The following is a 24,878-nucleotide window of genomic DNA, read 5'->3' on the forward strand; positions in this document are numbered from 1 at the left end:
ATAATCAATTTTGATTTTCTTTTCTATTTCTTGTAAGTAATGTTGATTTGATTTATTTGGTGATTTTATGTGTTTGCAGATGAAAAATTCAATATTCAACAAAAGAACAATGTATTTGGATGGAAACTACAATATATCAATTTTGTGAAGAGACAATTGAAAGTATTTAATAAGAATTTCATATGATTGGTTTTGTACAAATAATTTTATTTTCATTGTACTCTCATACCGTTTCTTTTTTGAAAGAATAGTGTTTCTTGATATTAACTAAAATAAAATAAATAATAAAAACCTTAATCACAAGTATTAGTGTTTGATTATTGTTTAATGATTTTATTATAAATTATTTTGTATTTATCAATTTATTATTTAATGCATCCATATGTAGGTAGGCTAGCTAATGTTTTCCATCACATATAAGTTGGGTTTGGCTTAAACCTACAAGTATTAGTAGACGGGTTTTTTTTTTTGCTTGATGCAATTTGTATTTCTTACATATAATATGATGTATTTTTATTTTGGATTAGAAAATCTCGCATTACATTTACGTAGTATTTTATGTTACTAACAAAATGCAATATAATATATATTTACATATGTTTTGATTTAAAAAAAGCCTAAGAACAATTTAAACACACTAATAAAATTCTTTAATTGAAAAACAATATACTTTCTATTAAACCAACAAGATTAACTTGTACATCGCATAGGCTAAATACTAGTTTAATTTATATTCCGTGTATCTTATGGAACATTAATTTTCTTAAAACTTTGTGTACTTGTATAATATTCCAATTATTGCGAATAGGGAGAGTATTATTTTAGGATAATTAAAAAAAAACTCGTTTTTATTTTTGAAAACCGGCTAATTTCCTTCCGCCGACCTAAGAAAATATAAAGAGGAATATAAAAAGGGCATCCGTCACGAAATTTCTCTCGAATATTCGTTTACGACTCGTTGTTTTGCTGGGTTAAGTAGCGTCAACGACTTTTGTTCTTTCTTTCCTTCGCACTTTCTCTCTCCTCATCTTATCGTCGACGATTACTCTTGCGATTTCCAATTTGGTGGCTCTTGCGATTTCATCTGATAATCTCTTTCATCGTTGTTTGGTAAGATCTTCGGCTACCTTTGATTTCTGTCTAATAATTCTTGTTCAAATTGAGGAAAACCGCTGCGATTTTCTAGGGTTTTGCCATCGATTTTTATTTAACATCGATTTCTCCCAGATCTGGGAATTCTAAGGCTACATACCCTTTGTTCTTCATCAATTTCATTGTGATATCATTGATTTTGGATTTTAATCGTCTGTAATTGAACGATTTCGTTGTTTAGGGTTCTAAAAAATTTCTCAGTGTTGAGAATTAGGTTTAGGGATTTCTGATCCTTCAATTGTTTTTCTTTTTCTCGTTAATTGAGGTAATTTTTGTGTGTGCTGATATTATGGCGGCTGGTAGAATCAATGTGTCAAGGAGTTTAGATCTTTCTCATGTTTCAAGAAAAACCTCTGGGGTTCATGCTCATGGTGTTTTTGATTTTGGGGCTAAGGTTAGGTCTAATTCTGAAGTTTATGGAGATTTGGAATATGTGGGTGGAAAGAGGGGTGTGTTTGAGGATGATAGCCGTGATAGATGTAACGAAGCCATGGAATTTGATGACGGGATTGTGCTTTCCCCTCTTCAGAAGAGGAGGAAGTGCTCTCCTGTTATGAACCTTGATGATGATCAGGAGCCGGGACAGCTTGACGAAGAGGACTTTTCTCGTGCGCCTAATATCATGATGTCTCGTTGGGCGAATGATGATGACCTGGAGGAGGGTAGGAGCGAAGAGAAGGGTGGAGTTGTTTTTAAAGGGGACGATAGGAGCGAAGAGAAGGGTGGAGTTGTTTTTAAAGGGGACGAGTCGAAGGGAAGAAGGTCGAGTCCTGAGAGTGGGGTTACCCAAAAAGAGAGTTCTGATTGTTCTGGAGGTAGGTCTTCTGGGTCTGATGGAGGATGTGTGCGGAGATACTATAGTGAAGGTGAATGTTCGGAAAGCGAATTGGAGGGTGATGAATTGATGGAGATTGATGTGAGTGATGATGAGGACATTGAGGCTGGAGTTGCCGGGCAAGGAAGGAGAAATATGCTGCAAGGTTGTAGAACTGTGTTTGATTACGAAAAACTTGGTAAAATTAGTGAGGGTAGCTATGGTATTGTATACAAAGCAAAGGACAAGGAGAGTGGTGAGATGGTTGCGTTGAAGAAGATGAAGTTGGGAAATCAAAGAGAGGGTTTCCCAGTGTATTATTTGAGGGAAATTAATACTCTTATGTCCTTAAACCACCCTTCAATTGTAAATGTGCGAGAAGTGGTGGTGGATGAAAGCGCCGAGGGCTTTGATAACATTTACATGGTGATGGACTATGTGGAGCATGATCTTAAGGCGCTGATGCAGGCAAGGAAGCAACATTTTAGGCAGAGTGAAGTGAAGTGCTTGATGCTTCAACTTTTGGAGGGTGTTAGTTATCTTCATGATAATTGGGTTCTTCATAGAGATTTAAAGACATCAAATCTCTTGTTAAATAATTTGGGCGAGCTGAAAATATGTGATTTTGGAATGGCACGCCAGTATGGTAGCCCGTTGAAGCCTTATACTTCACTGGTGGTTACTCTTTGGTACAGGTAGAGTTGCTGCTCTTTATTTTTCCCTCTTCTGAAATAATGATGTATTTTGTTTGGTGCTTTACTTTAGTCTGCTAATTGTATGTGATTGTGTTTTGTTGTGTTTGCAGGGCTCCTGAACTTCTTCTAGGAGCTAAGGAGTACTCAACAGCTGTGGATTTGTGGTCAGTGGGTTGCATAATGGCTGAATTGCTGACCAATAAACCATTATTTGATGGAAAAACTGAGTTAGAGCAGCTTGACAAGGTAGGCATATATGTTCCTTTTATTTTGCCATCTTTCAATAGGTAGTCTTCTCTTTTGAGTGCTTGATTATTTAATTTGTTTATGGCTATATTGCAGATATTCAGAACACTGGGCACGCCTAATGACAAAATTTGGCCGAAGTATTCTCAATTGCCTGGGATCAAAGCCAACTTTGTTCAACAACCGTGAGTATATGCTGTCATACTGTTTCATTTAGTTGTACTCTTATGGCAGTTTCCTTGTTTAAGATGTTGCTCCTAAGTTCTAACTATGTTATCTTTATTCTGGTTTCAGGTATAATCAATTACATAAGAAGTTCCCTCGTGCTTCTTTTACAGGCTCTCCAGCACTTTCTGATTCTGGGCTTGACTTGCTGAGCCGGTTATTGACCTATGACCCTGAAATGGTATGTCTGCTTTCAAAATACTCACAGGATGCTCTAGTTTTATTTATATGTTCTTGTTTTGAGATCTTAAATTGTTCTAATTTGAGTTCTGTTCCTTTTGTTTTTGCAGAGGATAACAGCAAAAGAGGCCCTCAGCCATCCCTGGTTCCAAGAGGTTCCTCTTCCCAACTCTAAAGAGTTCATGCCTTCTTTCCCAGCAGACAAGGTAGTTCTGGCAAGATAAGGCTTGATGCTTGACATTGTCTTATCATTGATCATAGTGGGTTCTCTTATCATGTCTCTGTGGACCTCACCTGGCAGTATTAGGCATCTATGGCTGGTTTTTTTGAGGCTGGTTGAATGACTGTCTATTGGAGGGGTGGCAAGCTGGGGTTGGACAGATTTGGAACATGCAGTGAAGGGGAAGTGAAATATGCATTATTGTTTCTGGGATCTATTACTTCCTGTGTCTCTGTTGTGTTTTTACAGATACAGTCAGGGCACGTTGCTGTGGGGTTTGCAGCAAATGTTGGCTATGATGTGCAGATGTACTGCTATGATGTTGAATTGGTTGTTTCGTATATGAATACAGGAAGTAGCAGATTTTTTTTGACTGATATTACCTTCCTGAATAGGATTTACTACCATTGTGTCCTGTGCTCTTACAGATCTGAGCCCGTTTTGGAGGTTGGACATAATTAGCCATAGTGATGGAGCAGACTTTGTAATTGAAAAGGAGCTGCATGTCTGAACTCAAAAGAAAAAAAATATGTTTCAGGCACCTGCATGAACATGTAAGGTGTGCAGTAGCAGTTCATTTCTTCGTGAGCTTTTTCTTTCCTCATTTCAATTGTTCCTTGGTCATCATTGTTTTGAGTATTCTTTGATCAATTTTGCTTTTATCTCATACACTAATTGGTGGAGATTTGAAGAAACTTGTAAATATTCCAGTATTTTCATGTACATTCTTCCTTAATTTATAGACTGGCTATGGAGTACCATAAAAATTTATTTATGATCTTTCTGTCATCTTGACTTGTTCTTAATGTTCGACATGCGCTTATTTTTGCAAGAATTGCTGCATTAAATGGGCACTGGAAACTGTTAACCTCATGCCTCAAATAAAGGAGATATGTTTCAAGCTTTTCAGGTATTTACTTGATAATGGATTGCAGATGTGGCAGTGCAATACTGCCATGTTTGAAGTTGCTTTGTGAAACTGTTGTGCTGGCATGTTGTTTATGTTTCTGGTTTTCATCTTTGCCTACATTCTTCCAAGGTTTAAGCGCATGTAAACGTTTAACCCTTTAAGGGCGCCTATACTTGAGCAGCATTGATGTGATCTATATCTAATTTTTCCATAAGATTTTGTATTTTCTGTACATAAGCTATCTTCCACATTAGCTATCATTACATTTGTTGCCGACTACTGCTTCCTAGATCATTAGCACCTCATACGATATGTCAGGTGTTGGCATTATATATTGCAATGTAATAATCTAAAACCGTGTGCTACAAATATAGTACAGGGCTCCATCCATAATAGTTGACCATCTGTAATTTACTGATTATTATGTTTTTTTTGAACTTGTTATTTGATTTATTAATAGAGAAAAATGTACAGCAGGCAGATGTTTGTGGCAGCTTGTTTGGACATTAATAATCCTTTTTTTTGCCTTCTTTGGTCTTTTCTCCTTTGTGTTTGATCGAAACAGAAGAGTTGATATTGAACTGGCGATTCTTCACTCTAGGTTCGTAGTCAATTCCAGGTAACCGTCTGCCGTTCAGCATTATTCGTTGGAGTTGGGCTGATATGTTTAATGCATGGTCTGTCTTCTGCTCTTAGCTGGCTTTCCTTGCATGAATTTGATTATTTGATCCTATTTCCCCTGGATGTGTGAGCTTCACAAGAGATAGACAAACACAGGATCAGCTGGAGCTTTGTACTTCATTTATGGTAAACTGAGGGAGTACTGTATCTATGTTTAACTTGCGATTATTTATTTAGTTTTAGTGGTTTTGCTTTTTTCGTTTCCTGTTTTTTTGGTTGATAACATCAAAGAGGTCATGAGCGAGATTCAGAAGTTTTGGCCGTGACACTTGAACAGCTTGTTACATCAAAGAGACTCTGTAATGCTTTACCAGTACAAACTGTAACTTCTTTACGTACTAAGGTTAGGCCAGCCTCTTCTCTGGGGTGAATACTTTTTTTCCTCTTAATTATATTAATTACAACATTCTGAAGAAGTTAGTATGTATGTCTTTCGGAGTAAGTGAATTAAAGTGAGGATAATTTTTCTTTGAATTTCACCTGGCTTACTTTCGGGCATTGTCCTTCAGTGTATTTTGGTAGATTGATTGAGAGGATGATTCTTCTTGTGGTTCAAGCAATGTTTTGATGCACTATTGTTACAACTTACAAGTGTGCAGACACTAGGAAGCCAAAGTTTCTGCTATCTAATTAAAATTCTAGTGGGAATTTCTCATCAGTGTTTACCTTTTCTGATTGGTGTGGAGATTATTGTGGAAGAATGTGGCGCGGGAGAAAAGAAAATCAGCTTGCGTAAAAATAATTAATTCATGCTGTCACATTTTGGTCTGTTGACACGATTGTAAATTTCAAGCTGTAAAATTAGCTCTGGAAATGAGATTATGTGGATAATAGTCTTACTAATTTGGTATATTTGTTGATCAGTTTGACGAGTTAATATTTGTCGTATACAGTGCATTTTTGTTTATATGCTTAACAGCATAAAGCTCTCAGGTTATATTTCCTTGCCAGCTTGGGTTGCTAGTTTAGGTCTGATAGAATTTGCAATAAAGTTGACAAATTGTAATGCCCAGCTGTCAGAACTTTTATGCTGAAAACTGCACGAGTTGGATTTACTAATAAAAATGCTAGGCAAACAGGGCTTAACACCATCAAATCTCAGCACCTGCTCTTTCCTAATCCAAATTGAAGTCGAATATAAAAGCGGAGTGGGCGGTGATAGAATGTTCTCTCTTAAGTTATCCAAACAAGTTGAGACGGATAATTGCTTTTCATGTATCTATGAGTTCATGTTCTGTTTCTTTTTTCAGATTTGTGATTTTTAGATTTAAAAAAGTCATGTAAAATCTTAGATTACTTAATAAAATTCAATTTTTATTAGTTTTTACAATAGTGTAATTAAAGATGTTTTGTTTGAATTTTTGCATTAGTTAACTTAATAAAAAGAATTGTAATATCTAATTTAGAACAGATGAAGTGTGTAATTAAATTTAAGTGGTTTTGTTTAGTTTATATGGATCCAAACCTTTTCTATTCAATTCAAATTGAATATAAGATCTTTCAATCTGTCTAATCCATCCTTTTAAATACTCCAAATAATGAATTGGACTTTGGTTTTTCTCCAAATAATGAATACCCCAAATTGGATGGGTTTGTGGATGTGGGTGGGTAATTAGAAGGATTTATCAAAGAGTTTTAATCACTTGAGACCAGCAAACACTGTTTTTCTTAAAGCGTATGGTAGAGTATGTGTTGACTTTAAAGCGGCTCTAGACAAGTGAATTGCAAAACTATGCCCGGTATTTACCCGGTAATGTCCGTATTTTAACACGACTTTACAAACATGCCCCTCTTATAAATTTAACCTATTTCACTTTCACCTCCTTTAAACTCTCTATCTTGTTACCCTACCACCCACAGAATATCCACCACCATCGAACACCCAACCCCACCGAACAACCACCCCCACCATCCACCACTCCATGTCATAATATTTTTTAAGAAAATTGCTTTACTCTTCAACGATTAGCATTCCTTCCATGGCATGAACGCCTAGAATATTAAACCTCCCCACCTGCTGAACCCGGGGTACCCTTAGAGGCACCATCCGAGTTTAAAGAATAACAACCCATAGGAGGCGCCATCCATTTGATGAGGGTTTCAACACGAGGTTGCAGGCTATGATTAGAAGCCAATGGATGATCACCAAGCACTCTCCAAAGCGGGACAAAAGAAATTGTCTAACATCAACATGCATGTCTTGAGTTCGATCGAAAGCTATGGCATTCCGCAACCTCCAAATCCACCAAATAGTAGTTGCAAAATAGGTCGGCCAAATTTCTGGAGACATGTCATTGCGGCTTTGGATTTTGATGTTCCTAACTATCCATTGTTTGAGAGAACCTGAGCGGAAATCAGTAGCATTTGCAGCGCCCCCCCCCCCCCCCACTTGCCTCCAAACCTCCCTAGCAGCCTTGCAATCACGGATTACATGAAGAGTAGTTTCCTCTGTATGATGGCAGAGCTTGTAGCATGGTTTAGTTGTTAAATTTCGCTTGAAACGATTAACATTACACATGATTCTGTCATGAAGAACAAGCCAGAGAAAAGCCTTTACTCGTTGTTGCACCTTGAGACGCCAAACAAGGTCCCATGAGCCATCCTCCATCTCATCATTGTTGCTTCTTATAATCTAAATTACTGATTTTATTAAGAATTTACCCTTTGCATTACATTCCCAATAGATCAGATCTGCCTCCTCTGGGTTCTTGATAAGCGCATGAGCCTCAATTTCACGAATGGTGCTTTGGGGGAGCAAATCTTCAAAAATATGCCACTTCCAACCCCCTTTACTATCCCACATTTCTTCCACGGTTGCTCCTTGGATATCAATGGGAATGTCTGCAATTGCTAGCTCACGGAGAGGGGAGGAAGATATCCACCTGTGATCCCAAAAGAGGGTGGCAGCCCCATCACTCACCGCAACTCGAGTTCCCTTGGAAAGAATTCCCGTATTTTCAGTTATGCCTTTCCAAACTTTTGACATATTCGACTTTGCTTCAAACATGTCTAAGTCACATCTACAATGGCAATACTTGCTACGAAGCACTCTCGACCAGAGTGCGTTAGGCTCCGTTAACACCCTTCAACCTAACTTTGTCAAACGCTACATTCGCTTGTCTAGAGGAACGAATGCCCAGACCTCCACATTCTCTCGGCTGCTATAAAACATCCTAAGAGATTAAGTGAATGCGTCTTTTTTCATCATCACCTCCCCATAAGAATCGTCTTGTTCTCTTGTCGATATCATCACACAATAATCTCGGAATTCTTGCCGTTTGCATAGCATAATTAGCCATAGTTGAGATAGTCGATTTTGCCAATGTAATTCGGCCAACCTTAGATAAATATTTAGACTTCCATCCCGATAACCTACGGTCAATTTTTTCGCATAAATAACCAAAGGTTTCTTTTGTGACCCTACTCGTGAGCGTGGGCATACCCAAATAAACTCCTAGATCGTCAGTTGAATCAATACCCAAGGCAGTGCTAATGCTTGCAATATCATCAGTATTCATATTTTGCGAGAAAAACACACGGGACTTTGGGAAACTAATTTTCTGACCTGAAGCAGAGCAAAAACGCTTCAAACATTGCTTGATAACCCCTGCCTGCTCAACACTTGCTTCGGCAAACAAGATTATGTCGTATGCGAATCATAAATTCGAGAGCTTTGGTCATCTTTACTCGCTTTAATTGGTTTCCAATTCCCAGTTATAATCGACACCTCAATAATCTGATTTAATCGTTCCACACGTAAAACAAAGATGTACGGGGACAATGGATCACCTTGACGAATACCCCGGCCCGGACAAAAGCTTTGAGTAGGTTCACCATTCCACAAGACTCTCATTGAAGAAGAGGATATACATTCCATTATGACATCACCATTAAACTCGGAAATCTGATTTTTGAGAGCGTATCTTTAATAAATTCCCAACGCAAACTATCGTACGCCTTCTCGAAGTCAATTTTAATAGCCATGAAACCCTTCCTACCTTTCTTATTCTTCATAGTATGCACGACTTCGTGAACTATAACAATGTTATCAGTGATTTAACGGCCCGGGAAAAACTCATTTGAGTACACGAAGTCAAGTGAGGCATCATTGGCTTAATCCTATTCACAATAGCCTTTGTAATTATTTGTAAGTCACATTACAAAGGCTAATGGGCCTAAGTTGAGAGGCCAATTCCGGATTTTCAACTTTCGGAATAAGGACTATAAAAGTATCATTAAGAAAATTCGGTATCCTTTCCCTGAAAGAACCTCCAATGCTAATTTATAAACATTATTAGCGACCATATCCCAGTTTTTTTTGGAAGAAAAGCTCTTGAAAACCATCCGATCCCGACGCCTTAAGAGCCTCCATATGCTTCACCACATTCTCAATTTCACACTTATTGTATGGTCTGGATAAAAGATCCCAATCACGAGCATTAAATTCAGGGAAAATATACCTGGGTAAATCATCAAAACCACTAGCCACTTCACTTTGGAATAAATCCGTAAAATAATTGACAATATGGGCTTGGACATCATCTTTACTGTTAAGCAATCCCCATCAAGAGAAGGTTTGATAGTCGAGATTTTATTCCTCCATCGTCGAGCTATGGTGCTTAGGTGAAAAAAGGTAGTGTTCCTATCACCATCCCGTATCCAGCCAACACAAGTTTTCTGGTACCAAAGTAATTTGCTCAAGAATAATACCAAGTTCCTTCCGCAACTTGCCTTCCAGTTTAATGAGGTCACGGGCCTTCTGTAATGCTAAGGCTCGTTGAACTCCAGTAATCCGGGCCATAAGGGTTTTTTCTTTTTTAAAAAAGATATTATGGAATGTGTGTTTGTTCCACTCTTGTAATTTCCCAGCTAGAGTATTAAGATGTGGCACAAGCGGAGCCTCTTTGCTCCAATGTTCTTCAATAAAGTCACGAAAATTTTAATGGGTCATCCAAGCCGCCTGAAACTTGAAAGGCCTATTAACTTCCGCAATTCGGTACAAACACATTCGGAGAAATAAGGAGAGGACAGTGATCCGATTGTATAGCAGCAAGGTGTTTGACTGAGGCATGAGGGAACCGCAAGCTCCAATCCCCATTACATAAGGCACGGTCGAGGCGAGCACTCTTTCAAGTATTAACATTATTCCCACGAGACCAAGTATGCGAAGCTCCACTAAATTCTAATTCCAAGAGACTCATATCTTCAACCCATTCGTTGAATATAGCCAACCTCCTAGTGGTTTCCGGGAAGCTAGAGGCTTCTCTCCCAACCAAACCTCGTGTCATTGAAGTCACCTGCCAGAAGCCAGGGTTCATTGTGATGTTCAGCAAAATCTTTTAATTCCCTCCAAAGCTCTTGTCTTTTTGAGGGGTCAGGGCTAGCATAGATAGCCAAGAAATACCACGGTTCACCGAAAACACGCCTAATGCTCATAGTAATGTGTTGACCATGTTTGATTATAGGTTCAACCAAAACAAGATCCGGCTTCTAAAATATCCAAATACCTCCGCTAAATCCCTGAGCATCAACACGAGTATGCTCGAGGTAGCTAATAATTGAGGAAATCCTTTCAGCTTGAGCCCCCCCCCCCCCCCCATGTGGGTTTCAATAAGTGCAATAACATTACGCTTATTAATTCGAACAATTTCTTTAAAAGCAGCAATAAATTCTCTAGTACCCGCCCCTTGCACGTTCCAAATCATGCAAGAAATTGGTAAGTAATGAGGAGCCAAGTTCGGTAAAGTGTCTTCTGTTTCGGGGTTTTTTGATGTCCCGCGGGAGAGTTACAATTCCAAAACTGACTTGGACGTCTGTACCTGCAAAACAACGGAGACTCCGGTGGATGGGAGTTCTACCTCCGACGATCAAGTTAGAACGTGTATGAGGAGTAAAGTGCGGAAAGTAAACGGTCTCTCTTGCTCAGTTCGAGGTGTTAGGAGTCTGACTTTCTCTGATTGAGAGGTAATGTGAAGTAAAATAATTTTTGAATGAGATATTCCTCAGAGGGAAACATCTCTCTTATACAGCATTGGAAAACATGCTCAGTAGTAAATCTAAGCCTGACTGGGCTTTGCCTAGGAATTTGGGCCGTAGAAGACTACTTCCTGATGGGCTGTATGTCTGCCACGTGTCGTGGCCTGATTGGTCCACCCTGGACCTCTCACGAGGTGACACGTGGCGGACTCTGGTTGGTCCACATGGATGACACGTGGCAGGACGTGAGTGGTCCACGTGACGGGGAAAAATCCCCTAATCATCTTCCATTAAAACAGGTGTACAAGTTAACGAGTTTAGATAAGCATCACTTAGAAGTCTGAGAATACGACTTACTTCAGGTGGAGCAAGAATGTTCACCACTAATTCCGGGAGGGGTTCGATCCAAGTGTTCATTCGAACTTCCATCACATGTATCAGGGGGTCGGCTGTGATCAAATAGGCCATGTCCATCACCTGTCCCGCACATATTGTCTTCTCCGGTGGAATGTGAAGGTCGATCACCTCCCTGGAGTATTGACCCATGCTGGAATTCTTCACTCGGGTCCTCTGCAACAACCTCATAAATATCTTCGTGAACTGGCTTATTGAGGGCCTGATTAATGGGCTTTTGGGCAAAGAAAATTATATTTTCCTTGTCAGGGTAAATATTGATAAATTGTGAATCATTGTTTACTTGTGGAGAAGTAAAATTTACTATAGGCTGTAATGGGATAGAATTTTTATGAGTTATCTTTTTTTTTGGATATTTTTTGAATTCATAGGATTTTTGGAAATTATTCTTGTTACCTTTTTTATTTCCATCTAGATGGAAAGAAATCTCTTTAGGGTCTTTTTGCGATATATCTCCAAGATTCACTACCATATTCTGGCTAGGATTAGAATGAGAGATATTTGCCGAATTATTCGCAAGATCTTTAGTCGCCAAATCTTCTAGATGAATATTATTCTGTTCACTATCCTCCAAATCAGCTTCCTGATTAAGCGCTGAAAATCCTGACCCCAACTCCTCGGCTACTGAATTTTTGAAATTTTGTTTTGGCGCTCCTTGGTGTTTGGTCATCGCCACCACAACACCACCTTCTTTCCCACCCCCGGTAACAGTTTTTTCCATCCGAGGATTTCTTTTACGCACTGGTTTTTTAACCAGCATCCAGGAGCTTAAATCATATTCTTGTTCCGGCTTCAGATCTTTAGCTTGTTCTTCTCGATCAATTGTTTGAATAGGCTCATTAAAACGGTCAACTATCATATCATCATTCGAATGGGTAGAAGCACATTGCTCTTCCGTATGTCCTAACTTCCCACACTTATAGCTTATTAGCTTAATCCCTTCATACTAAACGCGCCAAAATTTTCCTTTAAGCCAAAATTTCGATAGCAAAGGCTTCGAGATATCAATTTCCACACTAAGCCTGGTAAATTGTCCCCTCTCCGCATTGTCGACCTATCAACTCGAACCACTTTGCCAATTTTAGCTCCAATTTTCATCAAAAAATCCTTATCAAAGTACTCCACAGAGAGGTTAGGGATTCTAACCCACGCAGTAAGAACCTAAATTGAAGCTTCTTCTGGAATGAAATTCGGAGACCATTTCCTAACTGTGAAATACTTATCATCAATTAGGTTGGGATCGACGATGAGAGTATCATGCCGGAAGTGGAGTTTGCCGACAATGACAATGCCAAATGTAGGTGAGAGAATCATCGTTGGAGAAATTACGAAAATACCCCCGGGTGTACCTTCCTTAAGGTACTCCCGGGAGTATATAACAGGTGCTCTATTGAAACAAAGAGTATTAATTTCAACTTAGTTTTATTTGGATGAATTATAATGATAGGTCACGGGTTTTGATCATGTAACCCAATGCAAGTTAATTTTGATCAATGGCTTCCATAACTTCTTTGTCATGAGAACCAAAACCATAAATGATGATGCTAAAATCAACAATCAAGGTCTTAAACAAGAGTATGTAAATAGTATAAAAAATAGAAGTACGTAGTTACATACTTTCCTAAAAGTTAACCCTAGTGCTATGAGGCTAGCTTCGTATACATTGCAAAACAGTAAGATTACAAATTATAGTTTACAAATTTTGTACACCAGATGGACCAATATGTAAATTGGCTTCCAAACCTATCGTAAGATATTAACCTTAGCCTCAGTTTTCTATATAATCGCGCATCTTAGTCATCTGTCACACTACAGACAAATTGGATGGCGAAGATACAGTCTAGTTGCTACAAATATACAAGTAATTGTTTGCTCCAAAATGCCTCAATAAATAAATGTAATCGCTCAGCTTGTATTCTACTGTTGACTGGGGCTGCGGGTTGTTCCTTTTGGTCATCATGTGAGTAAAATAGAACCCAGGTAGTGGAAAAATAAAGTAAGCGTTGGTATCAGTATAGCCACCCTAGTTGGCAACAAAGTTTGCCATCAACACAGGTTTCTTTCTGCGACAAAAGAGGCCATAGCTACCAGCTACCATTCCAGGTTTCTTGCTGCGACAGAAGAGGTCATAACTACCAGCTACCATTTCAGCAAGTACCTGTAAATATGCTTCACAGCAACAACATAAAAAGTACAGAGATCATTTGTAAATTGTTGAAACCACAGAGAACTTGTGCGATATTAGCTAAACCATAACACCTGCAGTTTGCCATGAACAAAGAGATACTGGAAGCAATGGGTATGGGTTTGGCTATATATATTTGAAGTTTATCAGGGACTAGACCAAAAACATGTTTATCTTGGGACACAAGACTATATCACATACCTAGAAACCCAAAATAAAAAAAGTAATGCAAACTGCCAAGGTTCATTGCGAAGTGCCAAGACACCAACTGGATAAGATAATGAAATATATTATGATTGTTTTCAGTCATAAGCGAACGATCCAAATATATGAGTATATCTCTGATTCATGCATAAAGATATGGTTGAGTTTGATCACTTTGACAATATATGTTTGTCACAAGAACATATAGGTGCTTAAGTGATTATGCAACTTTATAGGTGCTTGTTGCAAATCTTGCAATAGATGGCTCTTCTAAGGCGATATATATGATAGGGGCAGTCAGTAGGAACAAAGTCATGCAGAACTTTGTAACGAATCAGGCTAATACACCAAGGGTGGAGACAAGCAGCAGCGAAAAAGGACAGCAGGGCAGAGACAGACAGAAGTCATTAATGTTCCGCTAAGGCCTTGAGTAACATGAATTGGGCAAACTGATTTTCTGATGTAGTAGTGACAAATCTAATTAATGTTAGGGTTCCTAACAATTGCTTTAGTATAGATAGGGGATAGGATATGCACAAGGGGATTTTATGAATTGTGAGGAAATATGTTGAGAGTAGTAACCTCAAGTTACTAGGAGAGTGATAACCTGAAGTTATCAAGAGAGTGATAGCCTCAAGCTATTAACCTATCCTTTTGTAACCTTTCAGCCATTATCAATAAAAATATAAAGCTTTCACCTCTATTAATCCTTAGTATTCATATAGTATTTACAATTAGAAAATCAGTCTATAACAAACTTTATACTTAAAAATATAAACCATGTAATACAAGATGTAAACCCAACTAACTACAGAGTAATAAACAATATGCTCAACAAGAAACACAAAAGGATAAAGCAAAATGTTAGAAATAAATAGATGAAGCAAATATTAACAATGATAATGGTGCTGTTTATTCTCCAAATTGTAATGTGAGCATTTTCATTTTGTATGTGATAAACCAAACTTAAAAATTTTCACACTTACCATGCACACATAACCTACATGTATGGAGTATTAGACTTAATACCTTTAAATAACACCTAATAAATAATTAGATCACCTTTTACAAAGCTTGAAAAGCATTACAGAACGTTTCAAAAAATACATATGGGAGTGGACATAGACATGGATTGATGAAGTAAAACCAAGTGGTTATAGATGATGTGAAAGATTAATACTACAACCAACTTTAACAGAGCCTTTATAACAATGATGGGGTGAGCTATATGAACTAAGAATTTCTATCTTGTAGTCTTCAACCAAGATCCTCTCAATGCACTTCTACAAATTCTTGTAACCTCATTTTCTTTGTATTTATTCCTTACCCCTTTTATCCAAGTCATCCTTGGTCTCCTTCACCATCTACCAGATCTTCATGATTTCAAGTCAACTTTATTCCTGCTCCCTTTTATCCAAGTCTTCCAACTTCGGCTTCTACTAAGATCTCCATGATCTCAACTCTACTTTTCTTACTAGCTCATTTTTTGGTTTGTCTTACTTGCCCAAATCAACACAAATGATTTTATCTTAATTTATTATCATTGTCTACAACTCTAACCCTAACTCCAGCCTTAATTTTCCCCCAAATATCTTTAGTCCTAATTTATCCCGTAAAGTATTCCCACGAATCAATTTTAACTTATCTCTCCTATCTTCCAAATATGACCCATCCTAGATGCCTAATATTCTAAATCAATAACATTGGTGGTTTAATACCCATCCAATAAAGCTTTCCTTTTTACCTTGAGGTATATACAATCACCAGACTCAATTCTATGAATCAAAAATTAGTCAATATCTCCAATCCTATGCAGAATCGACCATAGGTACAGAGTACTTGAAACACTCACTTTAGGGAAAATCCTTACCAAAACCCAATACCTAGGTTGTTGTGACTCGAAATTTTGGTCAAAATATCCATTCCTATAGACAATCGACCCAAAGTATACAAAACACTCACTTTTGGACAAATCCTTACCATCCAATGTTACTATATCATTACTTGACTCCCACTTAGTACTAAAATGACATTCCTTAGTACTCAATTTTGCTTCGACTTAGTTTCAACCACTGAGATTTCAACTTTTAATCTCCATTGCTCCAATTCAGCATCTACTCTAACTCTAATCTCGTCCACTAATACAGTGTCATCCATAAACAACATACACCACAGTATATCATCCTGGATAGACCTTGTTGATTCATCTATATTGCTGCAAAGATGAGGGGACACAATGTAGATCCTTGGTGTAGTTCATTCATAATAGGAATATCCAAGTCATTACATTTTTCACGGCTCGAAACTTATATCTAACTACGTCAATATGATCATGTGAAAGATTAATGAGTATGGACATTAATCTAACTCTACCCAATGCTTTACTATCCTTAAAAAAAGGAACTAGAGGACGGGGAAGGGAAGTAAAAATGTTTCCTAGATAGATCAATATCAATGGAGTAATCTAATCCTCTAAAACTCCCAAAACAGGGAGAAGCTTTGATAAAATCACTGATTGAGAAAAATATTTCGATTCTTAGGTTGCTAATGTTGAATTGGTTTCACTACACTAACAATGCAACAAATGTGATAGGTGATTAGAAAGAAAGTCAAGATGGGGTTTCAAGATTTGAAATACAACACCCAAAGATGATATGTGGAGGGGTTATATGATCTGATGGAAGAGAGATAATAGGGGCTTAAAGAAGATAACATCTTTGTAATACATGATTAAAAGATAAATGAGAGCCAGAATTTTCAAGTAATTATTCAGGTCATCAATTGTCTCAATAAGGAATAAATCGGACTATAGAATGCAAGTAATTTGTAATTGCAAACATGTATAGCAACAAATGGGGGTGCGTGATGGCTATCAAAGTACTCCTTAGCACTCAAAGCTATTTATGTGTTAAATTGATACTTGAATACCTGATAGGTAAAGAGATTTATTTTCCAGCTAAGCAATAAGCTCCAAACAAAGCAACGAGCCAAATGGTTATTCTTAATTCCCATATCCAAGACCTTCTAAGGACACTGCTTTCCATCTTAGTGATCCTTGTGCAGTTACCACTTTTCCTAAAGAACAACAAATTATTTATAGTTATACAAAGCATTTCCTATTGCAATACAAAGTGCAGCATTTATTGTTTCTACTTTTGTAACAAACAACTCTAATGTTGCACATGATAAGGATCAATACATGATTGACCAAGTATATATTGATATTTATCATTAAACAATTTATTTTACCACCAATAAAAATCCAATGTTGTAAAATTTAGGGAAAAAAACCATCTTACAATTTATTGAGGGGCCAACAACAACCTAATAAGACATTATCTATGCAAAATACTACCTTTTAGCTAAAATTAAATTTAGGCCTTGTTCTCTTCATCTTAAAATAATAATATTATGTAAAAATAAGTTAAGTTAATAAAAAGAATTCAAGTTCAGTAAAAATAAGGTTTTTTTAGCATAATAAGTCAAGTTTAGTAAAAATAATTTATTTGTAGTAAAAATCAGTAAATTTAAAGAAGAAATATAATAGAGAATCAGTAAAATCAATTTAAGTTCTACAAAGATAATTTCAATTTAGTAAAATTAATTTCAGTGAAAATTATTTCAGTTTAGCAAAAATAATTTCACTTCAGTAACAATAAAAAATAAGGTGAAGTGAACAGGATCTAAGTTTTAATCAGTATAAATAAGTAACTTTAAAAATCAAATATAATAACAAATCAGTAAAAATTAAGTTCTAGTCTATAAAATAATTGAAGTTCGACAAAAATGCTTTACATTTAGTAAAAATAATTTAACTTCAGCAAAAATAATTTAAGTGCAGTAGGCCTTAGTATAATTCAATTAAAATATCATATTCAATAGTTATTGGCTTATCACCCAAAAATAAAATAAAATAATCACAAAGTAGTTTTTGAGCAAGACATGTACTTATACGGTACATTTAGCTAAATACAAAATAATATGTAAAGCAGGCCATTCAAGCTGATTTTGCTTCTTTCCTAAAAAGGAATTTCAATACTCCTTCCATCCCAAAATACACTTTACTTTTTTCCTTTTAAAATTGTCCGATATTGCTATATACACTTCCATTTTGAGAATGAACCCGCCAATATATTATTTTTACCTCTCTTCCCACTACTAAAATGTTCGACCCCACAATATCCCATTGACACTTACAGTCCTACTACTACTAGCTACTACTACTTATTTAATACAAAAAATAACAATTGATAACCACACAACCATTATCACCTATAAGTTTGAGCAAACTGCAATGGTGAGAGGGCCAGAGGAAGTAACAAGGGAACCAGCCTTGTCAACCAGTGGAGAGGTTAAGAGAGGGGGGAGGGGGGGGGGGGGGACTTCATAATTTCATATAGACACCATAGTTTCTGATGCTGGAGGCCAGCACAAGGACTAGAGAGACCACTACTTAACCCCATCCACCTGAAATCAAGATGTGATTGTCATAATCACACTTCCAACCTAATGGCTTGTGCATGGTGGCTTACAATTGAGTTTCAGGTTCTAATAGTTATATTTCTGGGTAACAGGTAGTAGCTTGTAATAAAACACAAACAAGGGTTGTGGATGCAGGGGTAATCTTACTGATCCATCCCAATTCTTCTACTTGGGGATCAGTTACACAATTCTCTATTCATACTTGATTATTTTTCTTAAAAATAAATATACCCAGTCAAGATTATAGATACTTTTATCTAATTTAAGAGGCTTCTAGACAAATTCATTGCACAGGTACTTCATGTAATAGGATGATAACAAAAGACCAAATTATTACCATCAGTCAGCCGTCCGTGCCTCATTTAAGAGGCAAATTAATATGTATTGTGCACTCATGTATCAGGCTTCTTCAAGTGTTGTTTGTTGTAAATGTTAATGTCTTGCCAAGAACAAAAGTAACCATAGTGAGTTCAACACAGAATATTGTATCCATGAATGCCCTATTCACTGTCCATCCAAAAATGGTCACTCCACCAGGGTTGGCCTGCATATACATGACTTCAGAAAAAAAGAATAGTGAGAAATAGATGATTCTGTATGAATTACAATTCAGCATAAGTGTAAATTAGCACTAGAAACACACACCAAATGCTTGTCTTTTGAGATATGAAGACACCTTTGGATTCAATTCTACATTCATAGATGGTAACATGTAGTCAACAGACTCCATGTCACTCTCTGGGTAGTTCATTGATGCAATTGCTGAACCAGCAAAATTAAAGTTCCCACCATTTTCTGATGCCCTGAGAGTCTCATTTGAATGACATGTTAGTAGTGCATGCCATCTGCTAGCAAATGATGCCAGGCTTTCAGCTCTATGCGATATTTTTGCAGCAGCATGAAGACAAATAATTATTCCGACTACCTGAACAATGGAGGAGATCTGCAAGTTGCCATTACTAAAAGTAAGTAGAATTCCATAATAAATTAGAGCATAGTAAAGTTTGCAAAAAACAATTACACATGCAAATGAATGGCGCAGTACAACATTAGTAGTAATATATAATACAACATTAATAGCTAGTACACGGCTAAACTTCAATTTATCTTTCCAGATGCCTTATAAAGAATCATGGATATTTGTAGATACTTTAGCAGAAGCATTGGATAGGCAACAAAAATATAGAGTCCAGAACTTGTTGTCTAAGTAGCTTCTAAGCCATATGTAGCATAAGAAAACAAAGGAAAGAAAAACACTGCCTCATATTGTAAAGGTGCTGTCAAGAAATTCTTCAGTTTCCATATATTCAAGGGCACACTTAAAATTGAGACTTACTGCAAAATCCGCAGCATTTATGAAATTGATGGTCCCACTGTTCCCTGTCGTTTCAAGCAGAGTCACAACTTGACTAGCAGTTACAATCAAGAACTCCAATATAAGGAAAATTCGGAATCTGTGACTTATTTTGGACAGATTAAATGTAAGACGACTGTGCTCTTCAATATATACTAAAACATCCAAATTCCTTTCCAAAAGCTTCTTGTAGTTCTCAAAGTGTATAACTTGTAAACTGCAGACCAAACTGAACAAGGTGCTTCCAGTCAGGTACACTGTAGCAGTATAAGTCCAGGAAACAAGCAAAACACACACAACCATCATAGATTGCACCAGTGAATCATTGTGGACATATATAACCCTAACAACCTCCCGTGCCATCTTCAAGATAACGCATGGCAATACCCATACAGCCAGCGAGCGAAAGAAGTCCTGAAGAAAATTGACAGCAGCTCAATTGTTTATCACACAAGCTTTGATGAATTTCTCTATCCCGCCTAAAAGATAAAACGAAATTACAGAAAACATGTGTATATGAGGCATAAATAATGTCACTGACGTAGGACACATGGTAATGCAAAAGCAAAATCTCTAGCAATTGCAAGTCACAAGCAGAGAAAACATAGTGAAGACGATGTAAACACAATACATCTCTGATTCCTCAACATAATCTGCGATGTAATTAGTTCTAAGGTGATTTGTACTTGTGTTGGGATTTTATATTTCCTAGAAATTGTTTGTAAGTGCCGTTTGGCTATCTTTTATTAATGAAATCCTTTTTCTTCTTGTCAATATAAAAAAAAAACATAATCTGCTAAGGTCAGACCATGATAGATAGGGAAAAGAATTAGAAATAGTTCTTGCTGAATTACATCTAACCACTGCAATATGACACTTTCTCTAATTGTCATGGAAGTATATCATAATCACAAAAGCACAAGTATGCTTAGTCATCTACATTTCAGTATATGAGCAGAGTTTATACAGTTTCTAATGGTCTCACAGATTGAATCCAGAAGAGCTAAATACATGTCATTCCAAACAAATTATATTTCTTGATTGAAAAAAAACCAAATGTTAATGAGAAAGGATAATTTTTTCTTTGGATATCCGTTGACATTTAGTAAAACTTTACGCTACAATTTGTACCACTGAACTTACTAAAGAAGCATTTAATTTTGTAATTCACTTTTTGTTAGAGCACATGCATCAAATTGAGAAGACTAGACTAACAGCTACAAATATAAGTCATCTTAGCCCCCTTCCATCTATTGTGCAGTTAATAAAGAGTAGCTATAAAGATGAAGCACCGAATTGTATCTTAGAGGGTGAAATTTTCTGAAATTGTGAAAATAGGGAAATAAAATAGTTATCAAAGAGTTCAAAATTGTAAGATTTTAAGGAACAAGTTAAACATAAAACATGTCTTTCTTAAAAACTACCCAAGCCTAAAAATTATCTTTAAGGTTTGAAGTAGAGGCAGACCTAGCATGAGCCTTCCATACCCTTAAATTTTTTGAAACATTTAAAGACCATAAAGAAATTCTACGGTTTAGCTGATATTTTTTTGATGTCAATAAAAAATTCTACCTTATTTAATTATTTTTGTCAAATGATATCTTGAATTAAAAAATCTATTAAAAATAGCACCTTAAGCCAATTTTCCAGCCATAAAGTCAAGATTCCGGTAGTTGACTCCTACTTTCCCACCAAAATTATGAGAGCGCTCTACACGTACACTAATGGTTCACGTGCATTCTCTCTTCTACATTAATGAAAGACTAATTCTAAAAATTCAATCTTCCCTGTCCAATTCAGAGATGATCTTGAATATTGGGTTTTAACACCTGCTTGGATGAAATGATTTTTTTCCCTATATTATTCCCAAACTGCAATACAGTTTGTACATAATGGTCGCAAAATTACAAAATTTGCACCTTCAACCATTTCACAATAAGAAATGACTTCATACTACATGGTTACAAAATCACCTAATTATATCAATAAATACTTCCTCTGTTTTTTTTAGATGCATCATTTGCAAAAATACGAACTCCTAGGCATATTTTGGAGATAAGAGAGATATAGAGAAAGAAAACAAGAGGACCCAAGTGATATGAGAGAGCTAGAAAGAATTTATTAACTAAAAGGATAAAGGAAAGTGATGTATCTAATTTGAAACTTCCTTATTAAGAAAATGATGCATCTAAAAAAAAACAGAGGAAGTACACTAAAACTACTTAGGCTAATTGTTTTATCACCACCCAAAAGCAAAATACTTGTCTAGAAAATTAATCACAACTTCAACAAAAACTTAAAAATACTAATCTGGGATTAACGCTAATATCACTCATCACATCAAGGTCATCAACTACTTGTGAAGATGGAGGTGCTTGGGATGGCTTCAACTTGCCTATATGGAAGTTTGCTTCTTGATTATGGATGAGTTCTTTTTGGAAGATTTCAATTCGGTAAAAAATTGTGTTGTAAATATTTATTTATTTATTTTTAACACAAAGGCATGTTTTGCACGCGCATATTTACAACATAAGTGGGAAATTAGAAGTCTATGACCGGAATCTTGAGGTTTTAGCCGGAAAATTAGCTTTAGACACTTTTTAATCAATTTATTGATTCAAGGCACAATTTGACAAAAAAAAAAAAAAAAAAACCATTAAGGTATTCACAAACTCAAACAAAAAGAAGGTATCTTTTGACAATTTTGCATTATTGATTTTAGGTGATTGAGAAAGCAATCTAAGATTCTAACTCAGGCAAAATCTAATCATAGTTAAGCGAAACACCACCAACCAAACTCATTACGTTTGATGACATTTTACACGTTTGGGGATATGTCAAGATGGGGTGCAATACAGGTTATTTTACCTAGAACAGACAATTATATGGTATAAAGTCCCCCCTATTAGCACAAATTTGAATTATAGCCTTAAAAATTTACATACTCCATATTGCCATATGGAATTCCAAGACACACCATTGGGTTTGTACGGCTCATGATTACACTAAAGAAAAACATCAATCCTAGATCAGATCAATGTCTTTGATACCTCGCAGCTGGATTTCAAGAAACATAATTACACACACAAGTACTCCATTAGATTATCAAGGTGCCAAGAAAACTAACTCTCTGAAGAGGAGCGTGTTCAACTCATTATATATTATTAACAATCTCCTTCTTCCTCATTTTTTATTTTTACTCTAGATCTCTCATAAGTTACAAGTCTTACAACAATCACTTTAATTAAGTAACCAAGCAATATTAACCACTTCAAATATCAATAGATGGCTTTTTGAGACATAATACTATAATAGTACAACTTTTGTCGCCATTGAATTTCTTTATTTTAGGCTCTAGGGTAAGAAAAGAAGCATCACAAAATAAATTTTGTGATCCACTCCTTAGTACAAGAGTACTTCTCACTTCCATAAACAAATACTCCCTTTATCTCGTAATAGTACAACTTTTATCGCCATTGAATTTCTTACTTAGTTTTTAGGCTCTAGTGCAAGAAAAAAGGCATGTACCACATAATTAATTTTGTGAACCACAACCTAATACAAGAATACTTGTCACCTCCATAAACAGCTACTCCTTCCTCCCATAACATAGTGTCATTCTTTAAGTGACACTACCAAGTACCAGCTGACATAGTCCATTACAAACTTCTATTTGTGGGGCCCACATCCAATTTCCTAGCTTGCTCTAATTCTTTAAATCTTTTTCAACAATTCAAATTCATCAGCAACAATCCATTAGCAAAAGCAGCCTAAAACATAGTAATATCCCACAAATTCTAACTAAGTTTTGGCCAGGAAAAACACATACTAAAATGAAACTAAATTTCTCTTTAAAATAACAATATATAACAATTCAAAGCATTAAATTGAAAAGAATAGAGTTTAATAAAAAACTTACATTGATTTTGGGGATATACTCAAAATGAAATTCATCACCAATTTCATGATACTTATCAACAAAAAGAAAAATCCTGAGCCCATATTTTCTAAAACTCCGCAAAAAACAAAGCAACGAGACCGCAGCAGCAGTAGCCTGAAAAAACAGCGTCTCCAGCTCAAAACTTTTGACATGATATTTCCGGCATGCGGCAACATCGGAAGAGCCGCAGTAGAAGAAGATGATGACAAGAGAAGGAGCGCCAACACCGAAAAATAGGAAAGAGAGGGAGGAGAGAGAAAGTGAAAAGCGGGAATCATGGATGAAACCCAGAAATCTAAGGAAGAGTTCTATACGTCGGAGAGAAAAGTGTAATGGAAGAGTTGGGGTTTCTGGTTGTGTATCTGGGTTGTAACATCGGTCCTGTAGAGGAGAGTAGTGTGATGTTGAAACCGCCATTGTTGGAAGCTTGGAGTGTAAAGAGAGAAAGAGGGTGCTTGATTCTGGGTTTAATTTGATAGTTGATTGCATTTGATTCATTGTTTGGGAAGTTGAGATTTCATTTTTGATTTTTCTGAAGGTTACTTGGATTGTGACATGATCGATTAATAGCGCCTTTCAACAATTTTATATACAGTAATTATCAGAGTAATTATTTTAATAGCTACAAATGTTAAGCTTTTAGTCAAGCCAAGCTTGAAATTTTTAATTAACTAGAGTATGATTTTTTTTTTATTTTTTTATTAAACCATTTATTAATTTTTAAAATTTGGGTTAGTAAAAAAAAAACAACATAAAGTTTCCAAAAAAAAAAAAAAAAACACCAAAATAAAGTTCACAGGAGCATTTACCTAATACAATTTTTTTTTTTTTGAGACAACCTAATACTATAATTGAATAATGTGTATCTTGTACAATAATGTAGAATACAAGTATTATGGAAAATAGTGTAAAAATTTTCCTATAAAAGAGCAAGTTTACTTATTGTGAACAAGGCAAATATTACAAAAACTCTACTTCAATGTCTACTTTCTACTAATTAATTTCTTTCTATCATTAAGAGTTTTTACACTTTAAAATTAATGAGATATCATAGAATATTATTGATATTATCGTATCCTATTTTTGTGAGGATATTTATTTGCAAATATTAACTTCCTAATATTCTAGATGATCTTTTATTCTAGGTAAGAAGATTGTAACTACTATATATTTTCATGATGATCAATAAGAAAGCTAAGC

General features: G+C 36.1%; 2 protein-coding genes across 11 annotated transcripts; one reads left to right on the plus strand and one right to left on the minus strand.

The window, feature by feature from the left end:
• Positions 1 to 925: 925 nt before the first annotated feature.
• Positions 926 to 6,066, plus strand: LOC110739785 (cyclin-dependent kinase G-2-like). Of its 7 annotated transcripts, none has more exons than XM_021920260.1 (7): positions 926 to 2,661; positions 2,772 to 2,907; positions 3,004 to 3,092; positions 3,202 to 3,313; positions 3,423 to 4,442; positions 5,008 to 5,466; positions 5,633 to 6,066. In XM_021920260.1, the coding sequence occupies exons 1-5, from the start codon at positions 1,442 to 1,444 to the stop codon at positions 3,534 to 3,536; spliced, it is 1,671 nt and encodes a 556-aa protein (XP_021775952.1). In that variant the 5' UTR covers positions 926 to 1,441; the 3' UTR covers positions 3,537 to 4,442; positions 5,008 to 5,466; positions 5,633 to 6,066. The 7 variants fall into 7 exon arrangements, with proteins under 7 accessions (XP_021775952.1, XP_021775951.1, XP_021775953.1 ...); XM_021920259.1 differs by having other exon boundaries at positions 3,423 to 4,091; positions 4,366 to 4,442; positions 5,008 to 6,066; XM_021920261.1 differs by having other exon boundaries at positions 3,423 to 4,086; positions 4,366 to 4,442; positions 5,008 to 6,066.
• Positions 6,067 to 13,078: 7,012 nt separating this feature from the next.
• LOC110739786 lies at positions 13,079 to 24,402 on the minus strand. Of its 4 annotated transcripts, none has more exons than XM_021920266.1 (6): positions 23,658 to 24,402; positions 19,721 to 20,152; positions 19,030 to 19,327; positions 18,722 to 18,942; positions 16,831 to 16,977; positions 13,079 to 13,671 (listed from the first exon to the last, which is right to left on the minus strand). In XM_021920266.1, the coding sequence occupies exons 1-4, from the start codon at positions 24,174 to 24,176 to the stop codon at positions 18,794 to 18,796; spliced, it is 1,398 nt and encodes a 465-aa protein (XP_021775958.1). In that variant the 5' UTR covers positions 24,177 to 24,402; the 3' UTR covers positions 13,079 to 13,671; positions 16,831 to 16,977; positions 18,722 to 18,793. The 4 variants fall into 4 exon arrangements, with proteins under 4 accessions (XP_021775958.1, XP_021775957.1, XP_021775959.1 ...); XM_021920265.1 differs by having other exon boundaries at positions 13,079 to 13,682; XM_021920267.1 differs by lacking the exon at positions 16,831 to 16,977.
• Positions 24,403 to 24,878: the final 476 nt, after the last annotated feature.

This window comes from Chenopodium quinoa, unplaced genomic scaffold, assembly GCF_001683475.1.
Source record: "Chenopodium quinoa cultivar QQ74 unplaced genomic scaffold, ASM168347v1, whole genome shotgun sequence".
NCBI classification, from domain to species: Eukaryota; Viridiplantae; Streptophyta; class Magnoliopsida; order Caryophyllales; family Amaranthaceae; genus Chenopodium; species Chenopodium quinoa.

Excerpts from the sequence above, each read along its gene's own strand:
- LOC110739785 (XM_021920260.1), top strand. The coding sequence starts at position 1,442 with ATGGCGGCTGGTAGAATCAATGTGTCAAGGAGTTTAGATCTTTCTCAT. Across the intron at positions 2,662-2,771 it reads GTGGTTACTCTTTGGTACAG|GGCTCCTGAACTTCTTCTAG; the intron begins GTAGAGTTGCTG and ends TTGTGTTTGCAG. Across the intron at positions 3,314-3,422 it reads TGACCTATGACCCTGAAATG|AGGATAACAGCAAAAGAGGC; the intron begins GTATGTCTGCTT and ends TTGTTTTTGCAG.
- LOC110739786 (XM_021920267.1), bottom strand. The coding sequence starts at position 24,176 with ATGAATCAAATGCAATCAACTATCAAATTAAACCCAGAATCAAGCACC. Across the intron at positions 20,153-23,657 it reads AGTATATCCCCAAAATCAAT|GACTTCTTTCGCTCGCTGGC; the intron begins GTAAGTTTTTTA and ends AATTTTCTTCAG. Across the intron at positions 19,328-19,720 it reads TAAATGCTGCGGATTTTGCA|ATCTCCTCCATTGTTCAGGT; the intron begins GTAAGTCTCAAT and ends GGCAACTTGCAG.